Genomic DNA, 16,428 nt, shown 5'->3' with positions numbered 1-16,428 from the left:
TCCTAGTCTAGGTTCTAGGCCGAAATTAGTTAAAAGATAAATATTTTGGCACATATGGCATTTTTTTTTGTAGTATTCATACAAAAATCAAAACGACTAACATAAAATAAAGGCAATAACTACAGACTTGGGGCAGAAGTCTAGTATACCTCCCTGCTCACATAGACTTACCCCAAGTCTGTATTCATTGTCTTTTTTTTTATTTATTTGTTTTTATTTTGATTTTTGTCTGAGTATCCAAGCTCAAGTAGTATACGTATGAAACGCCATATGTGCCAAAATATTTATCTTTTTACTCGGGGTACCCGAGTCTAGGACTTACTCATTTTCACCTCCTCCTCCTCCATCTGGACACTATTGAGTAAAAAGTGCGATTTATAAAGTGCTACTCCTCCCTTATTTGTTGTTATATTGAGCTGGGATTTGGCATGAATATACTACAGGGACATGTTCTCAAAGCTATAGATTTTTAAATTTCAAACCGGATGCAGCCGTATAACGTCTCGAAGATGGTACCGTATAGCCGTATTTGGTAGCGAGGTTATTGATGTGTATGTGAAGTTACATTCCGTCTTATGACATCATTACAGCTTCTTTTGCTGTACCCCGAGTATCGCACATTCGTGCTTGTTACTAATATTAAGACAAAACTCCGTCTGGAACCCAGACTACTGCTCACACTAACTAATCAAAACATTCAGACCCAAAAACATAAGGATAAAGTTGTTAAGTTAATTTCGTATCCAATGTGTAATACATGTCAACAAGACATTTGTGCAGTTCTCGTGATGAAAATCCACTTTGTAGGTGGAACTTGAAGCTACTTAAAAAAATAGCGATTTAGTTTTATTTGAGATTAAAATATTATGAATATTAAGCTGTATTATTGCTGTCATGGATGTCTGAAAAAGTAGACAATTAATAAGCGTTCCAACAAAATGGTATTTAGCATTTGACGATCTGATACAATTTCACCAAAAACACTGGATCTGGCCCATATACTAAAGTTTTTGATATATTAATTTGTCAACATTGTGAATGTTTATGTCGAACATCCAATCGGAATTCATTATCATTTTTATGTCGGATCGACCATCCAATCAAATTTTAGTATTTTTATGAACCCCAGTTAGCCTTTCATACAGACGTAACTTGGTTGAAAAATCGACCATGCTCAACCTACCGATTTGGTATGTTGTATTATGGAAATTTAACTGGGCTCAATCTCATTCAGTTCCGGTGGAGTGACAACCAGTATTCAGGCCTAGGCCTAGCTAATTTTAGAGATAATTTTTGGCTGTTAATCTATTACTTCAGAGTTCCGGGACATCACACATTTCGTACTGTGTTTTTTTCTGTGATTAGTGTATATAATTTGACTATAAAAAATGAAATTAAAAATACACTCATGTGATTGGTGCAGTAGTGTGTAGTCTAGTTAGTAGGCCTAGGCTAGTACTGTACTACCTACTACTACTAGATAGTAGGCTAGTTTAGGCCTAGCCTCTTGGTCTTTAGTTACCTAGGCCTCAATAATCTACTACTAGGGCCTAGGTCTAGCCCTAACTACTAAGTATTAGGCCTTCGACGCCTAATAAGCAAGGACTATATACTAAATTCCATACAATATGGCTTTTTATAAAAAGCAAATACTTTTTCAAAAATCGAAAAGAAATCGTGATTGTAGTACTGAAATCTGTACCGAAACCAGTGACAGTTCTGAACTAAATACCTCGGAGGGAAATGCAGTTAAAGAGTTTTATGAAAGTGTTATTAAAACTGAAGCAAACATTTCTGAGTGTTCTACTAGTAGTTGTAGTGAAGTTAAACCAATCAAGAATGTGAATTTAAAAAGAAAGAGAAAAAATAAAAAAAGATTAACAAGACAAAATACTGTGAATTCTTTTTTAAAAGCGGCAACAGAAGGAGACATAAAAACTGCGGAAGAATTTATTTCACAAAATTGTGACATTAACATGAAAGACGCATTCGGTTGGACGGCGTTAATGTGCGCTTGTAGCAGTAGACAGGTCGAGATGGTTGAATATTTATTGAGTCATGGGGCGGAATGGATCGGTATAAAAGATAAGTCGGGCACAGATGCTATGAGTTTGGCGCAACAAACTGGACAAATGCAAATCGTAAATTTACTTGCAGATAGAGATGGTTACTGGGCTACATTGCGGAATAAAAATGGAGAATCCACGAATATTGAACCGTTTTATTGTAATTCTTGTAGCACAAGTATTGAAGCGTCAACCAGCAAAGAACACATGTGCTCAACGATTCATCAGTTTTGTTCGCAACATAAAAAACAATCAACGATGTATTATTTAACGGAAAACAACAAAGGGTATCAGATGATGTTGAAGGACGGTTGGGATTCCGAAAGTGGACTTGGCCCTGATGGAAGTGGAATGAAATTCCCAGTAAAAACAACTTTGAAAAGAGATCGGGAATGTTTAGGGTCGGGATCGACCGAGTCTCGACCAAGAATCACACATTTTAAGCCTTTTGATACAGCAGCCATTAAAAGACCAAGAAACGACAGGACAGAGTCTATTAAAAGACAGAGTACTAAACAGACTGGTGTAACAAAGGCTAAGAAATCAAGGAATTGGGAAATAGAGTACAGGCAGTCTTGGAATGCTGAACCAAACTAGATACTGCCTGTTTTGTATTATATAAGAAAATGAGTCATCTATTTATATTATTTCTTGTAAAAATTTTAACATAAGATGGACATAAAAAATGAGAGAGTGGCGTGTCACCATAATACACAATTTTGAATAACAAACTTAAAAATGGATTTGGCTTTTTAACAGTTGTATACTATTAATACTATTCATTTCTGTTGAATGGCCTCAGTTTATAAAACAAATTTCAAGCAAGAATCCTAAATAAATAAACCTTATTAATTATTAAAATGCTTTATTTGTATGCATAGCTATAAAGTGTATTATTTTTAATCAATAAAATAATATATTTATTATAAATACAATGCGTTTTATTTTTCATTATTTTTAATTTGTATATGAGAGTATATTGATGATGTGACTTACAATGATAAGTCACATGAAAAGTATATCATTCAATGTAACTTGTTTTGGTGTACATAAAAAAAACTAAACTAGATTTAATTCGTCACTATGACGAATTATAGGTTATATGCATTGATTTAAATCAAGATAATTGATTTTTAAAAGATATATTGATTGATTTTCTCAGAATCTTTAATTATTATAATATATGATAGGATCTTGCTAACGGGAATACAATAGCCGGTATAACAATCCGATCAAAGATCCCTTTGTGTATAATGTCATAAACCACATTGTTACATAAGTAATAAAGGCATTACTTTTTAAATAGATTTCATTATACATTATGTGTATAATCTATACACTAAAAAATAAAATTGAACAAACAATACGGATAATAAAAATTTGTTTCTTAATGTGAGCTCGAACTCGGTACCTTGAGTGCCATAGACACGAGCACAGACGACCGAGCCATACACAACTGACTAAAAGTTGTAGAAAGATTCCTCCGTGTATTTACTATGCAGTAACCACTTTGGTGCAGATAGATTATTACATACCGCAATGAATTATAATTTTTTACTATGATGACATCTTTAAAAATGTTAAAAATTATGCACTGTCAAACTATATACTTTTAACTTTAATATATGAACTTTTGAAGGAAGAAAGTTAATGTTAAGTTTGTTATTTTGGTCTAAGAAAATGTCATAATTTGTTTGATTGTCGAAATTAATTTTTTTTAATTTAATATGCAATTAATGATGACTTAATCAACTTTTGTTCTCTTAATTTCATAATAAATCATACATATGATACGTACACTTAAAAAAAAATGAAATAAAAAATAGGTGTTCCCGAGCATTCTGATGATCTATATTAATTTTAAAATTTAGCATATTTTCACCATTTTTTTAACGTACACGTGCGTAGCCTGTCACTTTTGACGTGCTCGTATAACGCAATTTAGCGTTGAAAAGTGAATAAAATATGATGATATTATTAAAGAAAGGTTGTACAACAGAAATCGGACAAAAATAGTGCGCATCAACGTTTAACGCGCAGTGCGCATGCAAAAATTTGCGCACTCATGGCAATTTTTTAAACGCTTAAAATTGCCTGAAACGTACTCTAATTTCATCGAAAATAAATTTTGACAATTTTAAGCGCGCATACGCATGCGTTATATGCGCTACGCATGTAATTGTATTGCTATATGATGAAATATGACCTGAAATTTATGAGTACCAAATTTTGTTTGTGATTCATGCTTGTGAAGACATGATTACACATGATTTCGTTAAATCGCGCGTAGACCACGTAATTTTTGATTGCGCACCGTGAAAACATAACCACATCGATTCCTGGCCATAAGGAATATACTCTGAAAAATTGACTTAGCTAGATGAAACTGATATCAAGATAATTGACGGACAAAATAGTGCTAAGGAAAGAATAAATAAACAAAGATCCTGACAGAATCAAGAGGTTATATGCATGATAATGCATATAACCATGCATATAACCTAATAAAAAACAGTGACTCTGCTTTGGTGAGATCATGATGCGACCATGATGATACTGAGTAAATGTAAATATAGATAGTAGATTTAGATTACCATAAAAATAACAATACAATATCTAAAGTCCAAATGCAGGCATGCTAAGATTAAGAACAGTCTGTCAACCAGCACCATGAAGATTCCTTTAGTCTTCGTTTTACTTAGTTTTAGTATAGAATTAGTAGCGGTTGATGGAAAACCGAAGTTGTCAGATTTGCCATTTCCTGAAACAATAGACGCACTGCAGAAAAGAATAGCATCATTTCAGGCTCAAGAAGATAGGAATTACACACCACCGATGACATGGGCGACCTCAAAGGGTGCTTACCAAAGTGATATACACCTCAACTGGCAAGGGTCTCCGTTTTTAGCCCTTGCCCGTGATAATCTTGCATGTTACGATACAAATTCATTCTCATCCATATGGATAACAACAGTGTTGATTGAGGCATACAAGTATGGGGTGGCACCTAGGCCTAATGATGATCAGATGATGCTGGCATTGGATGCTATTAGTGCATTCCACAACAAAAACAACCCTGCAGGGGACGGTGACATGAATTTCTGGCTACAGGTAAATTCAGTATACAATAGTTTGTTCTCTTTTTCCTGTAATTTCACTGCATTATTAAACCAAAGTCAATATATTACGAATTTTAATTACTATATTTTATATATTGTATATAAAAAATCCACGAAGGATACACAGTATAACAATAACATAATAACTATGTACAATGAAACTCCTCCTTCGGGACACGCCTAGGCAAGGCTGAGGCAGACGAGGCGTTCGGCTCATCTGAAATTTTCAATTTTCACCACCCACCGCAATTCCCCAGCACAGATTGTCATATTTTATATTTATAATTATAAGCATCTTTGCCTCATCTGTTTTTAACCTCTTGCTACGGCCTTGCAAAGGGACACTTTTTTGGTCACAGAGCAGGGCCGTATGCTGGATTTTATTTGGGTGGGTGCGGATTAATAAATTTTGAACCATTTTAATAATATAATGTATAATACACTACAGATTTATTTGAAGACCCTATAAAATGTGGACCTTTTGCAGTTTGGTGGGGTGCATACGCACCCGTCGCACCACCCATGCGTACGGCCCTGCAGAGGTGTGCTCCTAATGGGGGTTCTTGTATTTTTCCATGTTTGTTTTTGTTCTGTTTCAGATATACAACAAAACGTCTGACATGTGGATAAGTCATCCTGAGAATGTGTATGAAGGAGTAGAGTTCATTCACAAATACACGCCATTCAGACTCCTGGAATCAATCTTTAAATACTTCGACTGGGAAGCAGGACTGGAGATACTAGACTTTTTTAGAAGTGCAGAGTAAGTTTAGAGTCATGGGGAACAAGCTTATATAGCCACAATGAGGAGGTTGGTTTTCAAAACAAAAGGGGACAAAATCGTCATGAATAAGGCTAGTGGGTTCAAATCCCTCCACTACTGGTTTTGGGAAGTCGTTCTAGTAGGTCGTTGACTTTTTATATACATGATGATAGTCATTAAAGCATGTTTAGCTTTTGCATAAACACCATAAATATTTAATCAATGCTGTATTTATGTTTTTAGTGCTTATTTCTCTGCATTTTTGATCCCGTCTGACTTTGACGACACATACTTAAACATTGGAATGGGGGCGATATTGAAGAATTGCCAGAAAGATTTTCCAACTCTCTACAACACATGGTCTAAGCAAAACACAAACTATCAAACTGCGTTTCAAGATCTTAAGAAGTTTGCGTATCGGCCAATGAGTGAAGAGCTTGATGAGAACGCTATTGATACGAGAACTTACTATTATCTACGTGGCTTTCTACAAGAAGCAAAGGAGAATTCTCAAAGCGTATCTCTAATAACTACTTGGGTATGACAACCTTTTTTGGAGCATCCCTTTTTTTATGGTACCTTATATTAATAGGTTGTCAATAATTCTTTCTTTCTTCAGCCCATATCGTCCCACTGCTGGGCAAAGGCCTCTCCCACAATTGAGCAAAGGCGTCTCCCACAATTAATGCCAGTTGTTCCTGTCTTTCACAAAATCTTGGAAAAGCTATGGTACCGGTCTGTCTACTGAGCTCATCCCTCCATCTTGAATGAGGTCTACATCTCTTTCTTTTCCCCTAAAATGGTTGTCACTTTGTTGTAAATTGTGTCCATCTACCATCATGTATCCTTCCTATATGCCTGCCCACCTTCATTTTGTATATTTTGCTGTAATTAGGTTGTTAATAATACTGTCATACTATTAACTGGTTGGTTACAGCTATAAAAGAATGTTTTTTTTTGGTTGGTCTATAATTTGCTCCTAGTGGTCCCTGCTTTCTTATTTTATAACATTATTTCTGTTTATATTAATTTAAACAGGTTCAAAATATTGCAGAGGAGCGTTATCTAAGCTATGAAGGCGTCAGTATGCCTTTTCACATTAACAATGTGGACACAACGGTAGCAGCTAATTCTATTTATGGTCTGACTTCAGCGGTTTTGTACAACTTGTCAAGTGATAGTAGTTGGTTTGATGATGATATCCAGGTATGTTTTTAATTTTAAAATGTTGCTATTCTGACAAATTTTTCTAGTTAAAAAAATTTTTTTTTTTTAGCAGTCATCAAAACCTTTTTAACTCATTTTTGTTTTTAACTCATTTTTGTATTTTTATGTGAATTTTTAACTTGAACAAACAAAATTTCAAACCATGTACTTATATTTTACTGTGTTTGACCATGAATAAATGAAATGAATCATAATGTCATTATCGCCATAGACAACCGTAACAATAATTAACATTAATAAAGTACAAACAAATTAAATCAAATGTCAATTTAATAAATAAAATATTATGTCCAATTATATTTACTGCACTAAATAATATAGGAATGTAATTTAATATGTAAAAGCATATATTTTTCAAAATGTTCATATTGACTAACCTTAAGCTCTGTCTACACTATCACTCAGTATCAAACTTTATGTGACAAAAAAATAGGATGTGCCCATATATGGACATGATGATGTCACATCACTGCCATATTTGAGCATATCACTTCCTCTTTACCTGAATATATTATGTTTACCTCATTTTCTTGAAGGAAGAAATAAATGTTAAGTTGAAATTGAAAATTGAAATCACTACCATATTTGGGCACATCCCACTTTTTTTGTCAAACTAGTTTCAAATATTTTTTGTAAAACTATTCACAGGCAATTTACGCAAACTCAACCAGCTTGATTGTGTGGTTGATTAATCATAACGTGATTGAAGAACGTCCAGACTTGGCACTCACGTATTATCCGTCACGATACAGTTTCTACTACTACGTTGCACGTACATTGTTTATCTTGGAAACTAAATACGCAAATGACGGAGAACTTCCATTTAAAGTACTTGACCAAATGAGGATGAACTTGAAAAGAGTTTTACAAGGCAAAGTTAGCAAGATGATTCAAAGTGAAGCTATTCTCGATTATGATAGTATGATATTCTTTGAGGAGTTTATTGGAAATGGAGACACAGATTTATCTGGGCAACCTTTAGTAAGTATAAAGTAGTCCGCACTAAAATCATGTTGATTGAGAATGGAATGTTACAATTTGTCCTTTCTTCACTATTAAAGAATCATTTAGCTAGTCTAATCTACATACAGTATACATTTTTTTGTAATCAACCGGGCATAAATACTTTTTATGTGATAAATATACTTATATCATTAATATATAGTGCATGCACCTAACATTAAAATTAAAATACCAGACATTTTTTTAAAATATAAGTTAAAATGTGAGTTTTAAAAGCTGCCCTAAAATTAGCAAATTGTTTCCTGACAGATAGAGATTATCCTCTTTAAAGAAACTTAGCAGAGGTGTGTTGGGATACCTTTAATTACGAAACTGACTACTCTTTAAAGCTAATAAAAGCCAATTCCTTTTTTCTTTTATAGAAACGTGGAGAGGATCGTTTGTTTTCAACTTCAATGGTTATAAACTTCTACATTGCTACTTGGACAACACAGAATAAGGCCACAGGCAAACTTGACTGGGCAGAGGGTAAGTCGACAGCTTGCACTTTCTCCACTGTGTGGTTAAAAATCGATTCCAAATGCTTTACACACTCCCTCTTGCTTGACTGCTCATTGGGATAAAGTACTGTAACAGTAGTCCAAATAAAAGATGTTGAACACCTATACAGCATCCCTCTTCTTCTGCACTGCCTTTCAGGCGGTATAAGTTAGTATGCACAGTTTTCTAGCTGTTGATTATCTTTGACTGAAGAGCTTAGAAGTACACATCACCAATTCATATGATTAATACCTACGAGAAAATATCAACAATAACACTGTTTAAAACTAAAAGCATTAAATGAAATAAAAGTTATACAGGAGTATATAGGTCTGTGTAATGAATTTGGTGCAACCTGGAAGTCATTTACGCCAATAAATTAAACTAAACTAGTTTATTTTCAATAGGTACACCGGATTACGTCAAGAGACTTGTTGATGGTGCAGCTGAAGGATTAAATAGGTTTATCCTGAAGAATACCTACAAAACTTATGGCGCATTTTTTTCTGGCTCAGTCAAAGGAAATGAGGTAGGTAGTGAAATTTGCATGGAAGTAATAGATATCACTTTAAACCTCCCTTATTTTCTATCCATTCATTTTTATTGTTGTTTTTTAATTAAATTTTATCTTTTACAGACTATTCCATATTATTACCCAGCCAATCACATTGAATCATTAAACGGAACAATTTTGCCCAAAAACACGACTATGAATTATGACATGTTTGTAGCAGTTTCTGGCGTTATCGATGAAGATGAATACGATGACCTTTTGAAACAGCCTCATTTTGGTAAGATGACGCCCACTAACTTTACTGGATATAACGACAAAGAAGCTTTCTTCCCATTTTGGTCATCCGATGCTTACACATATGCCAATAGTTTATTAGCACTGGCACAGTTTCTAAATTTAAACTAATACAATTTGATTCCAGTCAAGATAATAAGTGTTAAAATGTCTGTGACAGACACATTTCTGAAGAGTTTGCCATACTAACCTCATAAAATATCTTCAGCTAAAATAGAAGTAATCTTCTCCTTCCACCAGGTTGAGTGATTCTATGTTTCTTTCTAATCCTCCACCAGTTAAATCCTAGAGAAAGTATTATGACAAATATGATATTGAAGACTTTTCCTTTGTACTTGATAGCTCTAAAACCATAATTAATAGAGGGCATTTACACAGATATATTAATGATCAATTATCAGTCTTGGATACTGTACTACCAATCAAAGTCAGTCTTAGATAGTACCAATCAAAATCAGTCTTAGATAGTACCAATCAAAATCAGTCTTAGATAGTACCAATCAAATGCAGTCTTAGATAGTACCAATCAAATGCAGTCTTAGATAGTACTAATAAAAATCAGTCTTTGATACAGAGGTACAAATCATGTGCCTTGGCTTGAAATACCAAGTAATGTAAATAAGCCTAACTTACCAGTTTTACACATATAATGAATGGTGGTGATGCTTCTGAAAAGTGGAGAATAGGCACCTTTGGTTTGGGCGATTTCTAGATAAATGATGTAGATAAATGAAGTAATTAATTATGGAATTAAGCTAATTTCAATGATTTAATTTCAATAAGGCTTTTTTGGATGAGTCCTAAATTGAGATAAAGCTGATGGCCAAACTCTCCCTAGTACAAATTAATCCATTTTTTCAAGAAATGTTTAAAATATGAGAACAGTTAAACTAATTAGAAAAAAAAATAACGTACCTTACACTCTTCATAGGTGTACACTTTACCAATCTTCTTAGCATCAACGTCACAAAATGCTTTGACCTTTGACCTATTTTCTGTACTAAGTGACCTGTAGAACCTCCTGCCTTCCTTCCCAGCATTCCATATTGTAAAATTTGTCCACTGATTTATTACATTTGTTTGTATTGCAGTTATTCTAATGTCCCATATTGTATCTCTACAAATTAGAAATTTAAAGAACCTTATTAAAATGTACAATAAATAAATATTTATTATCTTCTTTTCTTATTATTGACTTTTAATATTAAAAAATACAACAAAATCACCTGTGAACTGAATGTGTAGTGCATTCTGGGTGATATCTATACGTTAATAAATATTCATCAATACGGCATACTGCGCCTCCAAGTTCTAAGAATTTATGAAAAAACAACAAATCCTCTGGAATGCCCTGAATTAAAAATGATAAAAATAAATGATATAATCAACAAAGAAAAATAATTAAATAAAAAAACTATATATTCTTTTCTATTACTATCTATTATACATTCTTTTTCGAGAATAAGCAATATCTGAGCTTGCTCAAAACCCTTTATGCAATGCAACATAAGAGATTATTTAATAGTTTCTATCTTTTACATGTTTAATCATGAACCTTAAACACAATAATTACCTTTCCTCTTTCATCAAAGCCACCAACTGTGTCATAAACTTGTCTTGAGCAGAACCATGTCGGCATTAGTACTGTTGGGCCATGTGATGTATACACCTGACACAGAATTTTAAAAATTAATAATACTGTAATACAATAATATAATAATAATAATATAATAATAAACAAACTTTGATACAGAACCAATTTTTAAAATGAGATAGGTATAAAGCTGTGTATACTATCAAACTAGTGAGATGTGCCCAAATGTGGTAGTGATATGACATCATCATGTTGATATATGGGCCCATCACATGTTTTTGTTACAAATAGTGATAGTGAAGAAAGGGCTTTAACAATGACAACAACGATGTACACTGTCAATCAGAATTATGATAGCTTCCTCAATCTTACCTGTGTGAGCAGTTGTTTTTGGGTCATTCCATTACACCATCGGGTATAGCGAATGGTAGAGTCTTTGGGAATCCGCGTAACTTTGCATCCTATTATCTTTTGGAGAAAGCAAAGGTTATCTTGTTGTATTATATGTATTTTTTTTAAACATAAATAATATTGGATTTGTGAGGAATATGCAAGAAACCTACTGTATTTTGCTGTTTCAATGCTGCTTGATATTGTAATTTGATTCTCATAGGGTCCATTATGTCATCCTTAAATAAAAAGAATTAAACAATATTTATTAATTATTATTTATCAAAATTACCCATTTAATTAGATTATCACATAGGAGACTTGTATTTTCTTTTTATTTGATTGATTGATAGAATCGTTTAAAAAAGGTAAACATTTCATTTGTTATTTAATGAGATGAACATCACATACTGTAGTATCACCTTCTATAAACTTCACTAACCACCATCAAATTACTTATTATCACCATCATCACACCACTTTAAATTAACATTACTTATTTATAAGTTACATTATAGAAAGTAATTGAACTTGTGACAAAATGAGTTTTGACAGTGCCATAACCATGGCATACCGCAAATGTGCATAAAATGAAGAATTCAATATTTTTAAAGCGTAGGCACAGAACATGGAGCTAGGGATTTTATGACCGCAACTGGTTGTACAGTATCAAGTAGCATCACACTTATACTGTATATACTATTAAAAACACTGTTTTTTCACTTCTCTTTAATGCCCGGTACCCTTCCCCACACCCTGGTGTTCTTCCCCACACCCCCAGTATTCTTCCCCACACCCCCAGTGTTCTTCCCCACACTCCCGGTGTTCTTCTCCACACCCCCAACATTCAAAACGGATCAGTGCCCTTGAGAGTACTTACAGCATCCTGAAAACATAAGAATCTCCCGCTGCTCTGCCTTACAGCTTGATTCTTTGCATAACCAACTAAAATATAACAATATTATTGAAATAGACATCTACTGAATAAGTTAACAAATTCAATTGAGAATAGGGAATATACCAGTTTTGAAAATTACCCCACTTTCTAGCCTGCAGGAAATCATTCATAAATAAGATATAAGAAAGCTTTATTATCTCCAACAATCCGAAGAAAGTACTCGCTTGCAATCAAACATACATAAAATAGAGATATATAAAAAATAAAATAAAAAAATTTTAAAATGACGACATTCTCAACTTTAGTGAGTTTATATTTTGTTTACAACTTGTCTTATACACTTGAGACAATATGGTAGTATCTGAGACAACAATCAAATTATTCATTATTGTTGTCACAGATCTGTAATTATCAGGGAAAAGTAAAAAAAACTTCTGATTGTATGAAGTTGGTAGTGAATAGGCCTACAGGTCAGGAGCTTTTGATTTGTGACGACCAACACTCAAACTATGGCATGTTAATTTAGAGATATTGGGATGTGTGTCCTCACTCCCCACCTCAACACAAGTCTGGTCCAGGTAACAACACATCGATTGACCTTATCTGGGTTGGTCTGTGGTCGTCACAAATCAAAATCTCTTGAGTATGTACCTCCTTTAGGTTCTGCATTTGAGTGGCCACTCAAAATAACATGGATGCCAACGCTACTTAACATGTCCTTCCATGATTTTAAAATATCTAATGAATCATCCTGGAAAACATGAAAATAGATATATATTTATGAGATACTGATTAATGAAAGAAATTGTTATTGTCATTTAAGAAAACATTTTACTTTAGTACTCCTAAACCATGCCAAGCATTTCTGTAGGTGGGTGAATATAGGCTACTAAAAGATCATTGATTAATCACAAATAGAAAAAGAGCTTATTAATAATAACTAGAAAGAATGACAAGTGTGAGGCCATTTATTCTAGGTTTCATCCTTTATTGGAACATCATCAAGAATGACAATGATTCTAATTTTGACAATGCTCTAATAAAGGACGAAATCATTTATAAATTATAGCCTCACGGTTGTCATCGGAATTACTGGGCTACTAGTTGTGGTGGACGTCAAGATATGCATATCTCATGGCAGACAACGCAAGAAAATAGGAGTATGAAATTACTGGGATAAAGTGGGATAGCAGGTGATGTAGCTTACCTTGCTTGAATCGTTAAATATTGACAACTCTACTGTCATTTCTCTATGATCTTGCTGTCTCTTGATTGATCCTAAACATTCATCCAGCCATTCTGCGGCATTGTATACAGGTAATATGATGGACTTAAATGTAATCATATTTAATCATTAATTCTAAAAGTAATATTGATTGCTATGTCATAAAACAAAACCTCTTGATTAAGGTTTGGGAGGTATAAGCAGCGCACACGACCGAAAAAATAGGCCTGCTATGTATCATCATAATAAATCTAGTCAATATCTAGCCTGGCCCTAGAGCTACATAAAACATGAAACAACTCACTGCCCTGCCTGTCTGTGCCTGTGACTGTCAGTGTCTATAGTAGGTAATATTATAATCTATTCCTGAACTATCTGGGTGGGCCTAGGCCTAGAGCATTTCATTTGGTAATTTTACTTACGACATCAACTGGAGTAATCCCCATATTACAATTATTGATAATTTAATTGTAGTTTCATACTAAAACAAATTTATTGTAATCAAAAATTAATAGTAGTAGGTAGGAAAATGTCCCCACAAAATAACACTTATACGCTTTGTTGACCTTGAGGGGAATTCCCTACCACATAATCAAAACAAACATGCTGTACTATATAGAGGGCGCCATGCATGTTAGTTTTATTACAAGGAGAGGTGAAAATATTCCAGCCATTTACCGGTCAACTAACTCGTGCAAAGTTTACTTTGACAATTCACCATAGAATTGTCCAATTAAAAACATGTTTGTAATTGATACCTCATATTTTTAATGACGCTTTTATCATCTAATCAATATACACATTATTATTTTCTATGAATAAAATACAATGACTAAATTAAACATAAATATTTATTAACACTCACAAAATTAACACAAAATTTAACCATTACAAATAACATGTATACTTCTTTTGTTAAAAATAGAAAACCGTGTATTGTTTGCCAAAAGTTATGTTATATGGTAAAATACATAAAATTTGTTGCTAAATAATTGCGTTTGTTCGACTCTTTGATGATTTCCATTTTATGTGATATAAACTGTATATTTTAGTTTAACGCGATTATAATTAAATAAATTGATACAATAATATCAAATAATTCTTTACCGATGAATTTAAATTTCGAATAATATTACTTAAGTAAAACTGACAACACTTAACTCAATCGATAAACTGTGTATTACAAAAACGTACAATTTAAATATAATCATATAAAACATTTTTATTTCATTTGCTATTGAGAGTTTGTTCAAGATGTAAGCCTGTGACGATTTTAAAAGGTAAGTTTGTCATCCGTAATCTAATACACAAGCGAATATAGGTGGTGGAGTAATTTATTGTTTTATTATTATTATTATTATTATTATTATTGCATTTGAAATAGGTCTCAGTATTGTACTTAGGGCATTCATTGGTGCTATTCAAAATCATATTTTGAGAAATATTTCTATGTGACAAAAGTTAGTATTAATAAGTATAAAAAAAGGTTTCGGAAAAAAAGATATTAAGTTGTAAGATTTCATCTCACCATAGGCCTAGTTCCTTTACTTTTTACTGGTATTAATCACAGGCATTTTTATTGTTTTATTACAGACTTTATATGACTGTCAGAAAGCTAGAGACAGATTTCAACTATCTAGGGAGATGAACGGGAACATAGTTATTCTTGTGTTCTTGTTTAATTTATTGATAACCATTGCTAATGGTAGTGGTAAGTTTGTCATTTTAAAAACTATTATTAGTATTGTAGATTATTTTGCATTCGAGTTAACAGTAGTAGATGTAATGAGAATGTTAATGTAATTTGTTTAGGTCGTTTTGTACTAATCTGTACTGTTGTATGTTATGGTGTAACCACACTGTAAAAACTATGAAATCTCTGGAGGTGTGCTACAACACTCATTGAGAATGTTGCTAGGCTTACATAAGCACTGTAGTGCTATATTAACATGTTTCCACGGGGAGAATGCCCTCTTTTTTAAAGCAAGTACGCAAGTGCGTCTATGGTTGTAGATTAAGAGTTGTGAATAGTGAAAATGATCTTGTTAGATGTAGGCCTAACTACGAACTATCTGATCGTCATTCTTTAAATGGGAGCAAATCCTATTTTAGTGTGATTTTCCGTTTTGTATTTGTTGAAATGATCAATTCAATTGGATTTATCCGTTAAAACACAAATAATTTTGTACATTCATTTAAAATTTTAGTCACCATAATTTAATATATTATTTAATTATATTATAATTGCCATTTTAACGTTTTAATTTTAGTTTCATATTCGTAATTATTTACTAACACAGTATCTTGATTATCAAAACGTATTGTAAATAACTGATAGTTATTATATTTACCAAAATCAATATTTACCATAACTATCTACCATTTATGATATTAATTTAATTTTTATTTAAATAATTGATGCTACGCATATCGTATTGGCCATAAGTTATCAATTTTATCATGTTATAGAATACTATTAATACTTTGTTTTTGTGACTTGATTTGTCACAAACGAATATGCTAAGATATAGGCATAGGCTCAGTTTATTTATTTTTCTTGTGAATGTGTTTTTATGAAAACAGTCTAATAGATACGGATAAGTAACACCAACAAATTTAGGAAAATAATTAAAAATTGAACAATCGGACGTGTGCCCAACTAATTGTTAGAACATGGTTGATTATCATCTTGTATACTACACACCAGAACCACCAACAAGACTACTAGGACAACCAGAACCACCATCACCATGTGAAACGAATCCATGTAAAAATAATGGTTTGTGTTCAGACGAGGGAATGGAATATACCTGTGATTGCACGCACACTGGATAT

At 32.9% G+C, this 16,428-nt stretch overlaps 3 protein-coding genes across 4 annotated transcripts; 2 read left to right on the top strand and 1 right to left on the bottom strand.

Annotated features, from left to right (window-relative positions):
* Nucleotides 1–67: 67 nt before the first annotated feature.
* LOC144840603 (G patch domain and ankyrin repeat-containing protein 1-like) lies at nt 68–2,996 on the top strand. The gene has a single exon (XM_078696477.1). The coding sequence runs from the start codon at nt 1,629–1,631 to the stop codon at nt 2,661–2,663; it is 1,035 nt and encodes a 344-aa protein (XP_078552603.1). The 5' UTR covers nt 68–1,628; the 3' UTR covers nt 2,664–2,996.
* Nucleotides 2,997–4,717: 1,721 nt separating this feature from the next.
* Nucleotides 4,718–10,407, top strand: LOC144840584 (uncharacterized). Of its 2 annotated transcripts, XM_078696449.1 has the most exons (8): nt 4,718–5,177; nt 5,785–5,948; nt 6,192–6,486; nt 6,987–7,154; nt 7,824–8,156; nt 8,561–8,666; nt 9,086–9,207; nt 9,316–10,407. In XM_078696449.1, the coding sequence occupies exons 1-8, from the start codon at nt 4,737–4,739 to the stop codon at nt 9,595–9,597; spliced, it is 1,911 nt and encodes a 636-aa protein (XP_078552575.1). In that variant the 5' UTR covers nt 4,718–4,736; the 3' UTR covers nt 9,598–10,407. The 2 variants fall into 2 exon arrangements, with proteins under 2 accessions (XP_078552575.1, XP_078552576.1); XM_078696450.1 differs by lacking the exon at nt 9,086–9,207 and having other exon boundaries at nt 9,316–9,501.
* LOC144840602 (queuosine-tRNA galactosyltransferase-like) lies at nt 7,428–14,153 on the bottom strand. The gene is made up of 12 exons (XM_078696476.1): nt 14,016–14,153; nt 13,576–13,698; nt 13,020–13,119; nt 12,351–12,415; nt 11,644–11,709; nt 11,453–11,548; nt 11,060–11,155; nt 10,713–10,837; nt 10,402–10,603; nt 10,120–10,194; nt 9,677–9,771; nt 7,428–8,930 (listed from the first exon to the last, which is right to left on the bottom strand). Exons 1-11 carry the CDS (start codon nt 14,037–14,039, stop codon nt 9,691–9,693), a joined length of 1,053 nt encoding a protein of 350 aa, XP_078552602.1. The 5' UTR covers nt 14,040–14,153; the 3' UTR covers nt 7,428–8,930; nt 9,677–9,690.
* Between the last annotated feature and the right edge of the window lie 2,275 nt (nt 14,154–16,428).

Source organism: Antedon bifida, chromosome 4 (assembly GCF_963402885.1).
Source record: "Antedon bifida chromosome 4, ecAntBifi1.1, whole genome shotgun sequence".
Lineage (NCBI taxonomy): Eukaryota > Metazoa > Echinodermata > Crinoidea > Comatulida > Antedonidae > Antedon > Antedon bifida.
This window is presented reverse-complemented; position numbering and strand designations above follow the sequence as displayed.